Raw genomic sequence first — 21603 nt, forward strand, 5'->3', positions numbered from 1 at the left:
AAGTCACCCTGTAGAGAGTTCAGCTAGAAGAAGTCGCATTGTAGAGATTTCAGCTACAAAGAAACTACCATGTAGAGAGTTCAGCTGCAAACAAATCACCCTGTAGAGAACTCAGCTACAAACAAATCGCCCTGTAGAAAGATCAGCTAGAAGAAGTTACCTTGTAGGGAGTTCAGCTATGAACAGATCACCCTGTAGAGAGTTCAGTTACAAACAAATCACACTGTAGAGAGTTCAATTACAAAGAAACCACAATGTAGAGTTCAGCTGCAAAAAAATCAATCACTCTGTAGAGAGTTCAGCTAGAAGAAGTCACCTTGTAGAGAGTTCAGTTGCAAATAAATCACCTTGTAGAGAATTCAGCTACAAACAAATCACCCTGTAGAAAGATCAGCTAGAAGAAGTTACCTTGTAGAGAATTCAGTTACAAAGAAATCACCATGTAGAGAGTTCAGCTGCAAACAAATCACCTGTAGAGAGTTCAGCTAGAAACAAGTCACCCTGTAGAGAGTTCAGCTAGAAGAAGCCACATTGTAGAGAGTTCAGCTACTTAGAAACTACCATGTAGAGAGTTCAGCTGCAAACAAACACCCTGTAGAGAACTCAACTACAAACAAATCACCCTGTAGATAGATCAGCTAGAAGAAGTTACCTTGTAGGGAGTTCAGCTACAAACAAATCACCCTGTAGAGAGTTCAGCTACAATGAAATCATCATGTAGAGAGTTCAGCTGCAAACAAATCATCCTGTAGAGAGCTCAGCTATGAAAAGATCACCCTTTAGAGAGTTCAACTAGAATAAGTCACCTTTTAGAGAGTTCAGCTACAAAGCTACCACCATGTAGAGAGTTCAGCTGTAAAAAATCAATCACTCTGTAGAGAGTTCAGCTAGAAGAAGTCACCTTGTAGAGAGTTCACCTGCAAATAAATCACCCTGTAGAGAGATCAGCTAGAAGAAATTACCATGTAGAGAGTTTAGCTACAAATAAACCACATTGTAGAGAGTTCAGCTGCAAAGAAATCACCCTGTAGAAAATTCAGCTACAAACAAATCACCCTGTAGAAAGATCAGCTAGAAGAAGTTACCTTGTAGAGTGTTCAGCTACAAAGAAACCAGAGTTCAGCTGCAAACAAATCACCTGTAGAGAGTTCAGCTAGAAACAAGTCACCCTGTAGAGAGATCAGCACAAGTCACCCTGTAGAGAGTTCAGCTAGAAGAAGTCACATTGTAGAGAGTTCAGTTACAATGAAACTCCCATGTAGAGAGTTCAGCTGCAAACAAATCACCCTGTAGAGAACTCAGCTACAAACAAATATGCCCTGTAAAAAGATCAGCTAGAAGAAGTTACCTTGTAGAGAGTTCAGCTACAACAAAACCATCATGTAGAGAGTTCAGCTTCAAACAAATCACCTGTAGAGAGTTCAGCTAGAAACAAGTCACCCTGTGGAGAGATCCTAGAAAACAAGTCACCTTGTAGAGAGTTCAGCTAGAAGAAATTACCTTGTAGAGAGTTCAGCTACAAAGAAACCACCATGTAGAGAGTTCAGCTGCAAACAAATCACCCAGTAGAAAGTTCAGCTATGAACAGATCACCCTGTTGAGAGTTCAGTTAGAAACAAGTCATCCTGTAGAGAGATCACCTAGAAGTATCACCTTGTAGAGAGTTCAGCTATAAACAAATCACCTGTAGAGAGTTCAGCTACAAACAAATCACCAGTAGAGAGTTCAGCTACAAACAAATCACCCTGTAGAGAGATCAGCTAGGAGAAGTCACCTTGTAGAGAGTTCAGCTATAAGGAAACCACCACGTAGAGAATTCAGCTGCATACAAACACCCTGTAGAGAACTCAGCTACAAACAAATCGCCCTATAGAAAGATTAACTAGAAGAAGTTACCTTGTAGGGAGTTCAACTACAAACAAATCACCCTGTAGAAAGTTCAGCTACAAAGAAATCATCATGTAGAGAGTTCAGCTGCAAACAAATCATCCTGTCGAGAGTTCAGCTATGAAAAGATCACCCTGTAGAGAGTTCAGCTAGAAGAAGTCACCTTTTAGAGAGTTCAGCTACAAAGCAACTACCATGTAGAGAGTTCAGCTGCAAAAAAAATCAATCACTCTGTAGAGAGTTCAGCTAGAAGAAGTCACCTTGTAGAGAGTTCAGCTGCAAATAAATCACCCTGTAGAGAATCCAGCTAGAAACAAATCACCCTGTAGAAAGATCAGCTAGAAGAAGTTACCTTGTAGAGAGTTCAGTTACAAAGAAACCACCATGTAGAGAGTTCAGCTGCGAACAAACCACCTGTAGAGAGTTCAGCTAGAAACAAGTCACCCTGTAGAGAGTTCAGCTAGAAGAAGTCACATTGTAGGGAGTTCAGCTGCAATGAAACTCCCATGTAAAGAGTTCAGCTGCAAACAAATCACCCTGTAGAGAACTCAGCTACAAACAAATATGCCCAGTAATAATATCAGCTAGAAGAAGTTACCTTGTAGAGAGTTTAGCTACAAAGAAACTACCATGTAGAGAGTTCAGCTGCAAACAAACACCCTGTAGAGAACTCAGCTACAAACAAATCGCCTGTAGAAAGATTAGCTAGAAGAAGTTAGCTTGTAGGGAGTTCAGCTACAAACAAATCACCCTGTAGAGAGTTCAGCTACAAAGAAATCATCATGTAGAGAGTTCAGCTGCAAGCAAATCATCCTGTAGAGAGTTCAGCTATGAAAAGATCACCCTGTAGAGAGTTCAGCTAGAAGAAGTCACCTTTTAGAGAGTTCAGCTACAAAGCAACCACCATGTAGAGAGTTCAGCTGCAAACAAATCACCCAGTAGAAAGTTCAGCTATGAACAGATCACCCTGTTGAGTGTTCAGTTAGAAACAAGTCATCCTGTAGAGAGATCACCTAGAAGTATCACCTTGTAGAGAGTTCAGCTACAAACAAATCACCTGTAGGGATTTCATCTACAAACAAATCACCCTGTAGAGAGTTCAGCTACAAAGAAATTATCATGTAGAGAGTTCAGCTGCAAACAAATCATCCTGTAGAGAGTTCAGCTATGAAAAGATTACCCTGTAGAGAGTTCAGCTATAAGAAGTCACCTTTTAGAGAGTTCAGCTACAAAGCAACCACCATGTAGAGAGTTCAGCTGCAAACAAATCACCCTGTAGAGAATTCAGCTACAAACAAATCTCCCTGTAGAGAGACCAGCTAGAAACAAGTCACCCTGTAGACAGATCAGCTAGAAGAAGTTGCCTTGTAGAGAGTTCAGCTGCAAACAAATCACCGTGTAGAGAATTCAACTACAAACAGATAACCCTGCAGAGAGTTCAGCTAGAGTCAAGTCACCCTGTAGAGAGAATCCAGTAAAGAGTTCATCTACGTACATGCAGATCACCCTGTAGAGAGTTCAGCTACATTTCAAGTCACCCAGTAGAGATATCAGCTGCAAATTATCCTGTGGGGATTAATTGACATGTAATAAATATATGCAAGAGTTCATAATATAATGAACTCTTGATATATGCATTATATATATAATGTGTACATTTACTGATAAAATCAGAATGAGTTAAAGTATTTATAAAATCTGCTTCATCTTTTTCTTTTCCTGTGGTAAAGAAAAATATACAGGTTAAAAAGCCCCAAAGCTGGCCATAGGCCGGCTTTGGGGTATACAAATACAAAAAGAAGTGAAATCTAATCAAAAACAGCCAAGCTGTAAAAAAAGGAGTGCGGCCCTTGAAAAGGCTATGGTGAAAAAAGATGTGAAATCCAAGGTGGCGGCCAAGAAATGGCTGTGATGGTAGGTTAATGGTAAAAATTTTAATAACAACAATTCAGGTGAATTTTGTGCCAATTGACCAAGCGGCACCAAATTCACCTGAATTGCCGTTATTAAAATTTTTACCATTAACCTACCATCACAGCCATTTCTTGGCCGCCACCTTGGATTTCACATCTTTTTTCACCATAGCCTTTTCAAGGGCCGCACTCCTTTTTTTACAGCTTGGCTGTTTTTGATTAGATAACTTTTACTTGTGGTATATATCCAACTTTAGATAATAACTACAGATTAACAGTTGACTGTTTTAACACAAATAAACATTACCAGCTTGATTAAAATGTGTATTAGTAGATTACCAAGATACTGTGAAATACCGGATACTGCGGTATTTTCTCAATACCGGATATACCTGGAGCAAAATACAATACTGCCCAGCACTAATCCTAGTACAAAGTAGCTTGTGTCACATTCTCACATCTCACCAAACTGTACATTACAACACTTAAACTAGAAAACCAAATTATGATTTAAATAAAACGACAACAATTTAAAACACACAATACTTAAAGATTTACATACATACATGATTTCCAACAGCGATACAGTATCTCGTGATATGTTCATCAAGAACACGAGGAGCAACCTGTATTATAACAATAACTACACACATGGCACAAAGAAAAGTACCCCTTGACCCACAACACATCACTACACAGACAGTGTATACAGAACACACAATACTCCCTAGTTTATGTCATCACCATAGATACAGTACAACTCAACACTAACAGTACAAAAGATATGGGACACTACAATGATGTCAGCTTAGGTCAAGAGATAAACAGATTAACACCTTAGTGATATTCATAACAACCAGCTGACTGTACGTGAACACTTCTGTACCATAATAATACACACAAACAGACAGACGGACAGACAGGCACAGTTACATACATAATTGTGTAGCTTTTACATGAAGTGAACTTCTTTCTTCTTAGTAGAGGAAGAAGTGTCTCTGTTGTCAACCTGATACTAGTATTGACTGGCTTGCTACCAAGAAACCTGAATGTGTCCTATAGTAAAATAGAGTGTTAACTGTATGTGAAATATTTGAAATACATGTTAAATACACCAAATATGTACAAATGGATGACGTAGTCTTATGACAATAACACAGTTTCGACAGTGACTGTTCCATTAGAATAACTCTGAAACACAGCTCTAACAACACACACACACACACACACATCCCAAATTGTGTGCACATTTTTTGTTGACTGCAATAAAGCGAGTACAGAGAGGAACCTTAGTTAAAAGAAAATTTTACAGATCAAAAATTCTTTAAAATTTTGCAACTACATATCAACAGACACACAATTTCACACTCTATACAAAACTGACCACATTAAAATGTTACAATACTATCTTGTTAGGCCTTCAAAAATTCCATCACTTCATTACAACATAGAAGGTGTGTTGTTCCTCTGGTATACACTGGACACTTTTATACAATAAGATGTGAGCAGTAATTGTGGGTTTGAGTTTGTGTGTGTTATGATGAGGTGGAGTTGTTAACAACATGTCATTTGTACCCTAACAGGTAGAACAGGAGTGTCAGTTCTCCATTTAATATAACTGTGTAGATTACTTCCCCAGTTAACACCAGGTCCCCAATAATAAAGCTGGTCATTTTCTAACTCTTAAAACCCACACATATAATATACCTTAGTAACAATGTACTGAAAAATGCACACACTGATAAATTGTGACCCGGTCTGCGAAAAGGGCTCTTATAGCCTTTCCAATTATCCATGTTTGGCTAATCATAACTCCTAATCTACTAAAGCTATCACCATGTAATTACACCCACAGCTACTGCCAGGTTAGGGTTGTTGAGTGACCAAATTGTAGGCTTGTACCATATTCACCAGTCAAGTTATGGGTTACCATATGTATGCAATTGGAAAGGCTATAAGAGCCCTTTTCGCAGACCGGGTCACAATTGACTTTTACACGTAACCTCAAACAGATTACTGTCACTATGGAACAATTAGGATACACAATTATTTTGTGCTATTATATTTTTGAAATAAAATGTTACCTAGGAGTTTACCCTGTGACCAAGTCAAAGGTTGCCATGACAACAATGTTTATAAAATTTAAACATGCTACAAACTATTCATAACTCCTTCCCAGTTCACTACATTGAGCTGATAATCAATGTTACAACATCTAAAACTGATGTGAGTTGAACATTGATAAATTGATTGCTGTGTCATATTCATTAACTATTGGTCTAGTCCTTCATAACAAGTCAGTGAATGTTGTTACAATTATTTATCCTTTTCTGAGTACACAAATGATATGTTTTCTATTGTTGGATGGTTTTAGGGTTTGTACATTTGTTCCAGCTCTACCATATGTACATGGTCAACACATGACTACTACAGTACTACCTTCACACAGACGTACAATATTTGTATAACATACTACACACAGACAGATGGACAGACACACTTACCTGTGACAGCAAATATCTCAGAGGAGGTGACAACATGGGTGACAGGTTGATATTCTCTCCTAATCTCTCACTCTTTTATATATTATCTATGTCATTATTTGCCTGAGTGGACTGCTCCTCCCTGCCTATCACATGATCCCCATAATCCCAAATCTTAGGATACATAACACTAGTCCATTATTGTATGTCTCTAAGTCCCCAACTTGTTCATCACTCTTAGGACTTGTTAGGAACACCATCTGACCACAAAGGTTTTCTGCGTCCGTCATCTTGTTGAGATCATGTAATCCGACTACCTTGTACTATTGGTGGTGGTCAGCATTACTTGAATCAACCTGTAACGGAACAAGTTTAATGAGACACGTATGACAAGTTAGTCAGTATAGTGTATGTATAACTACTCTATGGTGACCATGGAATTATTATGTTGTAACACAAGTTTATGAAATGAGCTAAACAAGGACACAGTTATTAAACTACACTACTAGTGTACATGGTTGAGAGGTAGAGGATGACAGATATACTACACAGTTAACAAAACTATATCATTGACTATGACACAATTGTGTAGTCAGTCAAACACACAAGATAAACAAGTGGTTAGTGACATGTATTATCCTGGAGGTAATATTTGTAGACCAACATGTAACATCAATATTAGTTACAGGTCAAACAGCTTTCCAGTTTGAGATAGTCAAACCCTTCCCCAGGGCGATTTATCACAGCAGCAGCTGAACAACAAATGTTGATTCTTGCAATAAACCCTCTATCTGCTGGTCTGAGCTGTCTGTCGACATATGAACAACTCTGGCAGTTGTGGGAAACATAGTTATTGTTTCCAGTCAACCAACACTGGGATGCCCATGTACCAGCCATACACTCAGCTGGGGCAGGACTAGTAACACACAGATTTACAAGTCTTACAGATAGAGGACACACAACCTGAAGTTCCAGAATGATACCTAAAACACTACTCAACACAAGGACAGGTTCCACAGTTGACATGTGAGCAAAGTTATTTGCTCAAGATGACATCAGTAACAGTAACTGAGCATTAAACTTGGAACCTTTCAATTACCAGGTAGTTGGTATAGCCACTTAGCTATGATACCTCACACAATGCATGTACGCACACAGATGGATGGACGGACGGACACACACACACTGCAAACCTGCACAATAGCAGCTTCAATCACAGTCAGAGCATGATGATGTGTAAAATTGCCTAACGTGACGTTAAATTTAATCTTAGAATTAGTGGTTACCATGACAACATTACATCAGTAGCATACACAGGTAAATGACATCATCATAAAAAAATGTTGCCAGCTGCAGGCACACTCCTGGTTTACTGAAATTGTTTTCGTAAAAGTGTGTGTGTGTGTGTGTGTGTGTGTGTGCGTGTACCTATCTACGTTTCTCCGTATGCACCCACGTGAACAAAATCGTTAAATAACGGTAAAAGCAGCTTTTACGTCAGGAGTAAAAGTGAAATGAAGTCTGTATTAAACTTATGTACAGGTGAACTTTGTTCTGAGGTGGTTTCTTTTCGGCGGACTGAAATACGGATGTGGCGACTTTTCTCAGGCTTTGTAAACTACCTTCCCTTGAAGTTTTCAGGCATTTAACAACTGAAAAACAACGGTGCAGGCCTAGCTTGTACGCTACCAGGAATAGCCTATCGCTTCAAGTTGAAAGGGGGCATATCCCTTACGTACGCGAACGAAAATGAAGAGCAGTTATGAGGCTTTGTTGAGAGAATTTGTGCATGATAGTCAAACTATGATTTAAATAAAACAACAACAATTTAAAACGTACAATGCTTAAAGATTTACATACATACATGGTTTCAAACAGTGATACAGTATCTCATGATATGTTCATCCAGTCTCTTAGAAATAAAGATTTTATTAATTGGCAAGAACACGAGGAGCAACCTGTATTATAACAATAACTACACACATGACACAAAGAAAGGTACCCCTCGACCCACAACACATCACTACACAGACAGTGTACACAGAACACACAATACTCCTAGTTTATGTCATCACCATAGACACAGTACAACTCAACACTAACAGTACAAAAGATATGGGACACTACAATAATGTCAGCTTAGGTCATGGGATAAACAGATTAACACCTTAGTGATATTCATAACAACCAGCTGACTGTATGTGAACACTTCTGTACCATAATAATACACACAGACAGACAGATGGACAGACAGACACAGTTACATACATTATTGTGTTGCTTGTACAGTGATCTTCTTTCTTCTTAGTAGAGGAAGAAGTGTCTCTCTGTTTTCAACCTGATACTAGTATTGACTGGCTTGCCACCAAGAAACCTGAACATGTCCTGTAGTAAAATAGTGCTAACTGTATGAAAATACTTGAAATACATGTTAAATACTAGTGTTGCACCGATATCCAAATTAGCCGATTATTCCGATAACCGATATTAAGCAACAGAATTAGCCGATACCGATAACCGATCCGATATACACTAATAACACTAATACTCATCCTCATCATTATTAAATGGCTCATATTAGTTTCTTTGCCACTAACACAGTCAGGATGTTTTCTCCTTGTCAATTTCATGTAGCTGGTTATTGTAAATATGAAACTGACAAGGAGAAAAAGAATTAATGTGATAGTTAATCATATCATAACTCCCTGGGACACAGCTATGTAGCTAGTGGGCTTACATATTCAGACATAAATCCACTAAATGATAAGACTAGTTATAGAAATGAAAAAGGTGCCTATCATGTAAGTTCTGAACAAATATATTTGTCACGATTATTGTAAACAGTTTCTTCAGCACTTCTGCAACTCTCTCCCCTGCAACTGCCACATGCTGCAACATACTTTAATCCATGATTACACTGAGAGCATAATGTTGCTAACACATGGATTGACAGTAGAAAGCTTGCATTTATATTGTACAAATTTAAGTTAAGACTTCTGGTGCTAGTCCCATGTCTGTTATCATCAGTTGCATACAGCCTCGATCCTTCTAGTTTCCAGCTCCATTATGGTAATGGATCAAGTTAGTCATTAAGTTCCTTCTAATGAATAACTTGTAGATGCACATACAAGTTGTGAAAGTGTGCTGCTCTTGCAATCATTTGCACATCATTTTCTTCTTGATTAGGCCAACTTTACCCTGTTCAAATGTTGCAGATGTTGTATCACAGCCACTCCATGCAAGCATGCGAAAAGAGAAGATGTAATTATGACGTTACAATAGGACCTATGTGCCCAATAATGTCATCAATTTTCCAATGCTCAAATGTTTCCCAACCTCTGAAAGAAAATATATACTTGCTATGTTCTGGTGCACCATGCAGGAGGACAAGAACATCATTGTCATCAGCTACAACACACTTTACTTCCTTCAATTGCAAATTGAAGTGCACATTGAACGATCAGTGTGTCAGTATCCAAATTACTCTGATGCACAACCTGGCCATCATCTCTCAGATATTGGACAATCAATTGATGTTTGCTATTTTCATTTGCAAGAAAACTTCCTGGCTTTTGTATGCTTCCATAGATTCACTTGACTGAATATCTGCACCTGCACATACTATAACATACCTGGGGATGCTGCTAGCCCTACACACTGATTGCACACATGGAGATTCTGACATACTGATGGTCCAATACGTAATTCAATTTTGCAATTGAAGGAAGTAGAGTGAATGTTGTAGCTGATGACAACAATGAAGTTCTTGTGCTACTGGTGCACGCTGGAAGCAGAACATGACAAGTACATATCTCTTTTCATTCAGAGGTTGTAAAACATTTGAAGATCTGGAAAAATGATGACGTTATTGGGCACATATGTAGGTCCTCTTTTCACATGCCTGGGCGACTGTGATACAATGTCCGCAACATTTGAATAGGTAAAGTCGGCCTAATCAGCAATCAAATGATGTGCAAACAATTGAAAAGTTAATGATGAATTATATAATGCAACAATTGCACATGTTGAAAAAGTTGGAGTTTGATGGGAATCAGTCTGATTCATTGAGGAGTATCAGGTATACAAAACAAAGTACATGGAAATGGTGGCATCAGAAAGTTATTACACATGCGAGCTGCGAAAGTGTGCTAACCCTTGCAGTTGGATGGAGCTTTCAGGATCAATGGTTTTAGCTGATGCAAGAAGTTATTGGAGGGAATTATATGTGGGCTGGAAACTAGAAGGATTAAGGCTGCAACCGATAATGATAGACATGGGACCAGTCCCATAGATCATATAATTAATTTTGTACAATATAAATTCCAGCTTTCCACTGCAAATCCATGTGGTAGCAATATTATGCTCTTGTTGCAAACATGGATTATTAGTGTGTTGCAAAATGTGGAGGAGAGAGTTGCAGAAGTCCTAAGGAAACTGTTTCTTGTGAAACAAAATTTAAGGACAGCACATTTTTGTTGGTCACAAATGACCAGATTTGCAAAAATGGGTCTGCAAATACATCTGATTGAGAAACCACAACTTAGTGTCAAGTTGAACATCAATTTGAAATTTTCTCCACCTAATAAGTGATGCTGGTGTTCACTACTGATCAAATTTCAAGTCAATACCATTTTCCAATCTGAAGTTATGAGTTGTCAAAGTTGGTATAATTGGATATGCGTGGAAGATCCACTTTCCTGAATCCAGTCATATATGCCTCAATACTAAATCAGCCATAAAAAAAATTCCCCAAGGTGGATTTTAGAGGATTTTGGATATGTTATTCTATAAAAAAATTTGCTTTCTAATGATACCAAATTCAGCTTTCTTCGAATTTTTTCCGGGTTCACCCCTTTTTTCAGTTATATCTACCAGACCATATCAAATCCCTTCTACTGTAATACATTCAATAATGGATAAACATAGCTAGTTCAATGAGCACTGTGCTGATGATATTACAAATTATCTTCACCAGGGGTGAGGAACACGCTGGTTTTACATTCACAGATAGCTAGCATTATATTTGAGATCAAAATTGTACCAACTGACTGTTCTATTAAAGTATCTCAATCTTTTGAAGCAATTATTAAGGTGTCACGTGATCTATTTTTTGTTTTGTTTCTTTTTATAACAAATTCTGTGCAAAATTGGGTCGATCGGGTCTGAGCAACAACTTTTCTAATAGGTATGGCCTTATGCTGTTGTTGTCAAACTTTTGCTTATCAAACTATTGGGTTTTAAAAATAATTCTACTTTACCTACACTCCAGTCAACTGCAAAATTTTTCCTCATGCATTCTTTTACATAATGGTCAATGCAAGGCGATTGTTAACTTCACTTACAAGCAGTGCTTGTGTATAAGCAACACAATATTATATCCATTGCACATGCAAATTAAGCCATCAGCTGATCGGCAATATGCATATCATCTTAAATACTCCAGTCCACCAGTTATAAAAATGAAGAATATGTTCTGTAGGCTGCCACACCCACTGACACTTGTAGCAACTCCTGTATGTATTTTAATGCACTTCATTATTAGCTGTTAGGTTATTTGCTTGTAACTGCACATATCATAATATTGTAACAGTATTATAAACAAGATGATATATAGCAACTATAGACTGAATGTGTGGATTTAATGTAGTGCATTGTATATACTTTTCAGGTAATGCATAGCTACCATAGTAAATTCGCACATAGCTACCATACTATACTATACAAGTAACAAGGTGGTAGTTAATGAAATCAGATGCAAACATTTAGCAGTTTGACTTAAATTTTCTTATCCACAATGTTTGCAATACATACATTATGGTTGCTATGGTAACATGGCTTCATCAGCAGATCCAGTACCAGACACAGTAAATTTTACATGATCTCCCAACACACCCCTGGTTCATAACATATTCCTGCTCATGACTACAACAAGGAGATCACAAACTACCGTATATGTACAAAATTTGGAGGGACAGACAGACAGAATTTTGTGGTTGCTTCATTATCCGTGAAAATTTCATCTTTGAAAATTAACAATAATAGGATTGGCTCAATGCTTTATAATAGATAGCCTATAGGTGAAAAACCATGCAGTGATCCTCGAAAATAAAACTGCGAAAATTCTGAAAATTGTTAATCCACAGAATTACATACCTTGAAAATTTGTACGTATACGGTAATCACAAATCATTTTATCTGTTACTACTTACATTGAGGAGTGAACATCACGGTTAATAGAGAGTGATGTGGATAAGTGGTAGAACAGGTTGGGTTGACACTAAACACTTCTCCTGACCAGTTAGCTCCCTCACCAGCATTCTTCTCCAATGGTTTGACTTAGTGCTGTACACCTACAAACTTTTTGTTGCCAGTGAGGCAGTAATTGTTTGTGTGTGTATATTGGCAGACATAATAATTATGTACTCAACAAGCCTGCTGGAAGGTTTAGGGTGGTACCAAGGTGACCATCAACACCCTGCCTTGCAATATATAACAGTTATTACAATCACATATTTACACATGCTTTGAGATTATATTATGATGTTAACACTTGTCAGCAGGGGTAATTTATGGTTTACCAAGTGGGTGGGCAATAACCAGTTTAAAGGTTTCTTCGCTGGTTATTGGCTGACCTAGACAACACTGGTTATTTGCACACCAGTGTACAGCACTAGTTCAACATGTGAAAAAACCTTTGGGGACATGTGCAGAATTAAAAATTAATGATGTTGGGGGTGATAGGATCTCAATGTTGCAGCTCTGGATATTTCAAAAGGACATTTATATACAATGTTATTTCAAAAGGACATTTATATACAATGTGTTAAGTCAGATCCACACTGTTATCTATACTATTAAGAGTGTTGATTAGGATCTCAACTTTTAGCACTGAGTTGTATAAATTGTGACCAGATCTGTGAAAAGGAGTCTTCTAGCCTTTCATATGTACTTGGCAATTCTTAACTTGACTTGTGAGTATGGTACCAGCCTGAAATATGGTCACCTTACACTCCTAATATAGCATTATTCCTGGATGCAAGTTTAAGAAAATATGTTAAACACATGATGAGTTATCACTTGTCAAACTTGGAAATTTGGAAAGTCTATAAGACCCTTTTTCACAGATTTGGTCACAATTTACATTTTTCCAAAAATATTAAGTTACAAACATGTCTCATGTACAGTGGATCCTCAGTTATCTGAATGCCTTTGTTCTTATAGTTAGCCTAAAGAGTTCAGCTAAGTGTAATTGTTCAGATAACAGAAGCCATTATGCAGAGATGTGTTCAGTTACTCTAATAGAACACTCAATTACTCTAATAGAACACTCAATTACTCTAATAGAACACTCAATTACTCTAATAGAACACTCAATTACTCTAATAGAACACTCAATTACTCTAATATAGTGTACACTAATGACAAAATACTCTAACAGAACAGTCACTTTTGGCATTAAGATAATCAAGGTGCTCAGATAACTGAGGTTTGGATAAGTGATAATCCACTGTACACCCAAACACAAGTGAAGGTTAGGGTGCAAATTACAAGGGACATGATGCAACTGATTATATACTATGTCTGTTACTGGCTAACAGTCTCCAGCAGGCAACCAAGTCTCAAGTGTATAATAATCACTCATTTTATAGACATGCTTGTAAAAAATCAATTAGAAGCCAAGGTGAAGCACCTGGGACTTGAAGACAACTGGAAGTTAAATTAGCATATCTTGTAGTGTTGACTATGCTGTTGTGTTTCTTTGAACACTAATAGAGACAGTGAAATGATGAGGGTTTTCAGGTTATTTGCTCACTTGCATTAGGTAATGGCATTGTTTTATGTGTTTAAAACAGGTCATAATTGTTGAATGGTTTCATAACATTTTTGTGGTTTGGTGAAAGCAATGCAATAATTTGCCTACAATTGGTCAAATTGTTTACTGTTTTAACGTAGCTGTATTGGGATCAAAGGGAAATATAGCACAGTGGGAAATACAGCTCACAAGCTACTTTAAAGTGTGCAGCCAGGTGTACTCAAGCAGTACTACCTACATAGCTGCAATATTTGACCTATATTATACACTTAATAAATGCACTCTCGCTTGCTAAATACAATAGCTAACCACCCATCTGTAGCATACTCACAAATTTAATCTTGGGCTTTAAGCCAAGCCTCAACTGAAGAACAAGTATTTGGCCACTTATTGTCACTCTAGCAGCTCAAATCAATGAAACCTAGCATCATCACACTCGTGTAGTGTGGATAGTAAACTGGGAAAACTTACTACCCATGCCAGCCACTACTTTCATGCAATAAACCAGTTAAAGCACTGCCTAGCTCATGCAATATGGAGAAATAGCTTGGAGCGTGGTCTCGAGCGATGAGCTCGCACTCTTTTCCACATTGCATTTACAGTGGTGCTTTAACTAGTATAAGAAAATGCAATACTATCACAATAGGGTCAGGCTAACAAGGCCCACATGTTTTAAAAAACATGTTGATGTTGTGCTACTTCTAAAAACTAGGCACTGTGTGACCAGCTTGAATTAACAAAATATAGTAATATTTATTTAGCTTTGGTGCAATGTTACATACAGAATTATTTAAAATTCATGAAATATTTTGTAGTTGTGTAATTATGTTGCTATGCAATGATAAGGAAGTGTACTCCATTTTAAACCACTAATAATACACAGTAGTATCTTCATTTATCTGTTTTATAGTGTATCTATAACATTTTCTTACACAAATTTTCCGGACAAAGCCTCAAAGCTGGTCATAATTTTTGTTCGTGTTATAATTAATACAGGTCATGTCTCTTTTAAATCAAAGGAATTCACTTCAGTATACCTGGTAGCCTAGGAGACCAGCTACATTGTTTTTCAGCTGTTTGACGTTTGTACAGCAGATTTGGAAAGGCTTTCACAATATAATAAAACTCACTTCACCTGTGTTTCAAACTGGAACGTTGATGATGAGCTTTCTGAATTAATTTGCTGTTCTGATAGTCAACTTATTTCAGGTTATGAAGACCGATCTAGCTAGCAAGGCTTCCAAGAGAAATTAAGGGGCCCAGGGCAAAGAGTTAAAGTGGGACCCCAGGGTTCCACTCTCAATGCACAACTTCAGCCTAGCTGTAACTGAAGACCAAATAAAATAAAAGGTCATTACATGCTCACAATGACAATAGCTACCCCTCACCTACTATGTCTCCATTTTATAAGTTTGTTCCACTACTCCTCTGAAGAATACTATGACTGCTCTATTAGAATATCAAGATCTGACTGCTCTATTAGAGTATATCGATCTTTTAATCAGGTATTCAAGGGGGGCCCCTTCAGGCTGAGGGCAAAATTCCCCAATTGTCTGCCTTCCTGTGGGCGGCCCTACTAGCTAGCTACAAATGCCAGCACCATAATCCACAACATGAAGTCATATCAGAAGGTAACTTATAAAGATTTAACATTCGTAGACAAAAGTGGGTAAATATGCTATTGCTTAGCTGCATTATCAGACTGTTAATTACCAAGACTACAGTTTTGATAAATGGCTGAGTTGGTAGCTATATACTGACTGTAACCAGATAAACAAAGTAACATTTTGAATCAAACCATACTTTGATTAAGAATCACCTTTTATAGCCATAGTGGAAAACACTGGATAAAACAAAACCCACAATTAAACTTTTGTAACTATGGAAATGCAACCCACAATCAAACCCTTTTTTTGAAGAACAAGAAGCTATATTCTCCTGAAACAGAGTTGAACAATAGGTATAGTCACAGACATAATTTGTGTTAATGGTGATGTATAGTTACTGGAATAAGTCTGCTTTTGATACACATTGAGGATTTAGGGTTTTATTGGCCAAGTACTAACTTAAAAAGGAAGCCCCCTCTCTAAATCCGCCCCTGCAGTATCTATGCCTTAGTTAACGTTAGACCACCATTTAGATATTCAACTTGTACACAAGTTTGTATCTGTGTGTTTAGTTTTGTACTTGTTAGCTACGTAGCTTTAGTATATTTTGTACTGCTCTGGCAAGGGAGAATGGCAGTCATTGACTGCCAGAGGGTAAATCATCAATCAATCAATCAATCAATCAATCAATCAATCAGCAGAGCCACTTGAATGTCTCTTGATGACCTGTGAGTGATCAACAATCTCAATAACAATCAATCAACTTTGACACCTACAATTTGATCAGTCTGATAGGATGAGACGAGGTTACTCCTTCATGAGCCTTGATCATAACCTTTACCAGATCACATGATCCTTTAATGACATCATCAGGTATGAGATCATCATCACATGATTCCTCATCATCAGTGATATCAACAGGGAATGGTTTACCCACAGCCACAGTGAGGTCTATCAGTTGTTGATCTCCTGGTACTTTATTGTACACCTCCCAGTCCACTGTCAGCTCTGTACAAGACAAAAAACATTTTAAAAATACCAGCAGTCAGATTTAACTGCATCTAAAAATACAAATATAAGCACTACCAAAAATATGGTGACCAGTGTACATGTAGGAGAGGCCCTACAAGGATAAGTGTAGTTTGTGCTCACTACACTTATACTAAACTAACTCACCACATGGACTGGTGTTCTTTAATTTCACACTTCTTGTAACAGGTCCACTATCAGCTGGGTGACAACCAAACCTGAACAACACACACACTAATCATTACCATACTTTGATGTAACACATAGTGGATACATCAATATACCATACAGTCTGGTTGTTAGGCACATAAAGTTCAAGAAAAGTAAAATGTACTTGTTAAGAGTATGTGCCTACTTGTTGTGATTATGATTCACTCTTTTGGGATCATGTGATTTGTAGTCACAATGTCTACCAATATTTGGAGTAGTCTGGTTACTGTATAAATCATTTGTATGGAGCATACTATGGTAGACCATTTTGCTTGGTAAGTATAGTCATTTTAGACTTGTGCCATGTGAAATTTCACACCTTGCAACATTGGAGTACCTCTACAAGTCTTATAGTAGCTATCTTGTATAGCACATCTTGTCTTGGAACTTTGTGTCTGTCCACATGTGTTTTCTTTCAACGATGATTAAGTATGAGAAATGGGTAAGTACTTAACAAACAACACAAGCTTAACATATGTGTACGCTTAACAACCAGACTCTATGGCGTTCTACAAATTTACGTATTTAATCTAATCATTTAATTTAATTTAATCAGACTCAATCTACAAATTTACGAAGTCCTCATTATTACAAGCACACAGAACAATTTGGGATTTTCAACTAGAGTAGGGACCACAGCACATCGATGAAAAGTACTGAAACAAGTTGGAGTACAGTGCACGCTATTAAATCACAGTAAAACAATAAGAAGTGTTATATCCCTACTGTGCATGGTCCCTACTCTAGACTAGTTGAAAATTCCAAATTTTTCCATGTACTTGTTTGTTAACTTTTTTTTGTAAATAATTATTATGACTAGTGAACCCACGCATACCACATCTGAATGGAGCCGTGCACCCCAGCTATGTTAATTATCGTCTGAAAAGTGAAGTATCTATTACGCTTCGTTGTCAGCTGTGTTCAACCCATTACACAGCATTTTGGATCAAGAACAGCACCTTTGCATCCATACACTGGTGCAGCGCCCCAGTTATTTTAATTATTGTCTGAAAAGTGCAGTATCCATTATGCTTCATTGTCTACTATGTTCAACCTGTTACACAGCAATACGAATCAAGAACTGATCGAAAAGCTCCTCTACAATCAAAATAGCCACTACGAAAAATACGGGCGATTTCCGTTACGAAGGGAAGCCATCACATGTTACCACCAAATTGACACTTCGCTGTCAGCAAAGATGAATGGGACACAAAGGAGGACACTGATTAAGCTGGGTAGACTGGAACAACGTTAGAAAAGTTTCTTGTTTAGGGAAACAAATAACAGCATTAAGCATTAAACATATATAGAACCTTATGGTTACCATGTCAACACTATATGTTTCACCAATTTGGCTGCCTCACAAACAACACACAAGCAACATTATATTTTTTACTAAAACTGTATACCAGTTGATCAGGGGGGACCACTTCTTGTAGAGTAAACTTGATGGCTACTTCCGTGTCATTCCTGAAGTGTCTTGGAGCAACCATTAGTGATCAGACCATAGTTCAGTGATGGTAAGTCACTTGTCAATGAAGGAGCCTAAAAGGAACACATATTCACTGACCATTATACTACCACACATAACACTGACTATCCAGTCACACAGACAATTGAACCCACAAAACAATAGGCATCAGGATGACTAATGGTTAAGGTTAATAGCTGTAACTACAATAACTTTTAGCAAGGAAATAATGTGGCTACCATGTGAAAACAGCTACTATCTGAGGGTGGCAACTATGATCTTGTGTGTAGGAGCCCACAGCATCCTTCAAGACTGTTATCCACATGGCTCCTTTCAAAATCACTATTTCATGGCTTAGTCTCTCCTTCAAACGTGTGTTATCAACAATTGCACCAGCATATTCAGATACAAGTCAGAGCTCTAATCCAACAGAAGTTACCATAATAATTCAAGGCTGCACTATAGCTATTATCTATTATCTGGGGCAACTATTATATGTGAGCTACAGCTATTCTGGTAAAATGTGGTATCATCATCTTAAGATTCTCAGAACAGTTTCAGTACACATAAACACTGTATCTGTATTCAGTGGCTAGCACAGAATCAACACATAAATACTCTATTAGAACAGTCACATTAGAAGAAGTACTCACTTTAGCACTAGCTCTGACACACATCACCAGGGGTAGACTACGATGTGTGATAGTACAGTTGAGATCTACTGATACGGCACCAGCCACAAGCAGCCTAATCAACACCTCACAATAGCCAACACCACTGGACACTATACAAGTGATGAATAGAACTCTCTATACACTGGAACCATATAAGAGAAATACACCTTGATATGTGAGCTACAGTGTAGAGCTATGAAAATGGACAAAATACAATAACCGGTTACTGGGCGAATCATAACTTCCGGTTATCCGGTTAACTCAACTTAATCTAATTTTTATGCTGGACTTGTGTAGTTTTGTAAGCTAACTGTACCTTAAAATGTATAGAATAGTTTATCAGATTGTATTTGTTGTGGCCAAAGTAATAGGCAACAACTAAGGCTGAATCCCACAACAAGTGTGATTATCAATGTTGAAGATTGAAAATTACCCAAACCCCACATTGTTGACCGAAATATTAGAAATCAGTTATATGATCACTGAATTTATAAAAATTACTAGTCGATTAATCGGCTAACCATAATTATGTGTATAAGTTATGTGTATAACTTGTGATAACCATAGTTAGAACAGTACACACATGCACGCACACACACACACACACACACTACAGCAAACACACACACACACACACTACAGCGCACACACACACTACAGCGCATGCACGCACACACACACACACACACACACACACACACACACACACACACACACACACACACACACACACACTAACATGGTGTTGCTACATCTGTCTGGTCATTCCTAGTGACATTTGGTAGTTTAAAGTGTCCCTTCTCATGACGTAACAAGCTGCTACTCTTAGGATAAGACTTGTGGCTGGTGGTAGCTGTCATGTGCCTCATCTGGTGACTCTGTTCTCCCAACATGTAATGGTCTTGTGGTGGTCCTGTAAGAGAGTGTGGTGAGATCTTTCTATGTGAAATACATGAAATAAATCACAAACAATTACAGGCTGACAACATGTCAATATACAAACTGTTTACACACACAATACACAAACAGTCTCAATGTATACTAACACATGAGGTGTTGTGTCTACACAATTGTGTAGGAAGAAATAAAGAACACTAAAGACTTAATAGTAACTCAAATATCACCATATAACCTCTTTGATATTCAATTAGAGTATATTCATCCTTTTAGCAGAAAGTGGTCAGCCATGCTTGACTGGTCCAATAGGTAATAGTGTGGTCTGATGTCAACTCAATGACAACCAGTTTACAATCCACTCTGATGTTATACAGGAACATATGTAACACTTACACACCTCAGATCAAAGGAACTGCCCAGGCTACATACGAAATGTAGCTGGGCTACATACGAAATGTAGCTGGGCTACAACTGGGCACTGATTATATAGACGTAGATGCTGAAATAGACTGTGGGGATCGAATAATACTCACGTGATTAGGATTCACAACTTTGATAAAATCACACAGACGGAGAGCATTTTGTTACGCTCGCCATCTTACGAGTTGAAAAACGTTGGGCTAAGGTGAAAACTAGTGCTATAGTTTATTCATTCAATCATTTCCGCACGTTCTCGAATACGGACACATCCCCATCACGAAGCTACCACTCTGCACGGAGTAACCACTCTACAAGTAAGCTTACCTGTCTAGGCCTTTGGTGAACTGCGTAGTTTTCCCATAAACGATCCAATAACACTGATTAAAACATTAAACTCGCGTAATGGAACTTTTCCGTGATATTTCTAGGATATGTCCGTTTATCATAACCGAACGTAACCAGAACGTACTAGCTGCTGACCCATAATCAAACATTTTAGGTGTGCATGTATAATACATCCAGTGGCTGCACTCGTATTGGCTTGGGTGGTTGATCACCCTGCATAAATTATCAGCCTAAGAAGTGTTACATATTAGTTGTAACACGGGCCCTCTGCCCTCGGGCATACATATCAGACAAAGCCCTCATGCCCGTGTTACAACTATTACATATGTGATATCATTACTCTAATACAACAGTCAACTACTCTAACACAGCATTCATCAGTGTGAAATTCCACAGTTTAAACAGAGCCAAAGATAAGCAAAATGGCAAATTTCAGTTTGTCAAAAAATACACATACTGTTTCCTTTCCACTTGATATTTACTGATGAACCAATACTGATTGTAAATAACCATTAGAGGGTGGGAGGATGCTTTCCAAGGTGGTTGTTAGGCATGTGTTCTATTAGAGCTTTTGCAAAAAAAAAAAAAAAAACACGTGGTGATCCCTATTATGAACCCACTGGATCATGACAATAATTATGATACACTACACTACACAATACAATATCAACATCACACAATGAGGTGATAACTTACCGAACTAGATTTCTGTACTTTCTTGCCACTAGCAACATCTGGAATGTGAAACAACATTGTGAGATTATCACTGTACTGAGACCTGCTATAATAAGGTCACTGTGTACAATGTCAACAAGCTTAATTCAGCATCTACCATATATGAGACCAGATCTGCG

The 21603-nt window shown here is 37.8% G+C and overlaps 1 protein-coding gene and 1 long non-coding RNA gene across 7 annotated transcripts in view; one reads left to right on the forward strand and one right to left on the reverse strand.

Annotated features, from left to right (window-relative positions):
* The window catches only part of LOC136246420 (uncharacterized), a 423931-nt gene that overhangs the window by 311730 nt on the left and 90598 nt on the right, over positions 1–21603 (forward strand). The window lies entirely within an intron of this gene.
* LOC136246415 (uncharacterized) overlaps positions 1–21603 on the reverse strand; it is a 94041-nt gene that overhangs the window by 37591 nt on the left and 34847 nt on the right. For 3 of the 6 annotated variants that reach the window (XM_066037832.1, XM_066037834.1, XM_066037831.1), the window contains 6 exons: positions 21446–21483; positions 19827–20026; positions 19067–19197; positions 18352–18487; positions 16880–16950; positions 16643–16711 (listed from right to left, as the gene is read on the reverse strand). In XM_066037832.1, the coding sequence (XP_065893904.1) occupies positions 18407–18487; positions 19067–19197; positions 19827–20026; positions 21446–21483 (450 nt within the window). In that variant the 3' untranslated portion in view covers positions 16643–16711; positions 16880–16950; positions 18352–18406. Of the gene's footprint in view, positions 1–16642; positions 16712–16879; positions 16951–18351; positions 18488–19066; positions 19198–19826; positions 20027–21445; positions 21484–21603 lie in introns of those variants that run through there. The other 3 variants (XM_066037833.1, XM_066037835.1, XM_066037837.1) reach the window with 3 other exon arrangements.

Source organism: Dysidea avara, chromosome 2 (assembly GCF_963678975.1).
Source record: "Dysidea avara chromosome 2, odDysAvar1.4, whole genome shotgun sequence".
Classification (NCBI taxonomy): Eukaryota; Metazoa; Porifera; class Demospongiae; order Dictyoceratida; family Dysideidae; genus Dysidea; species Dysidea avara.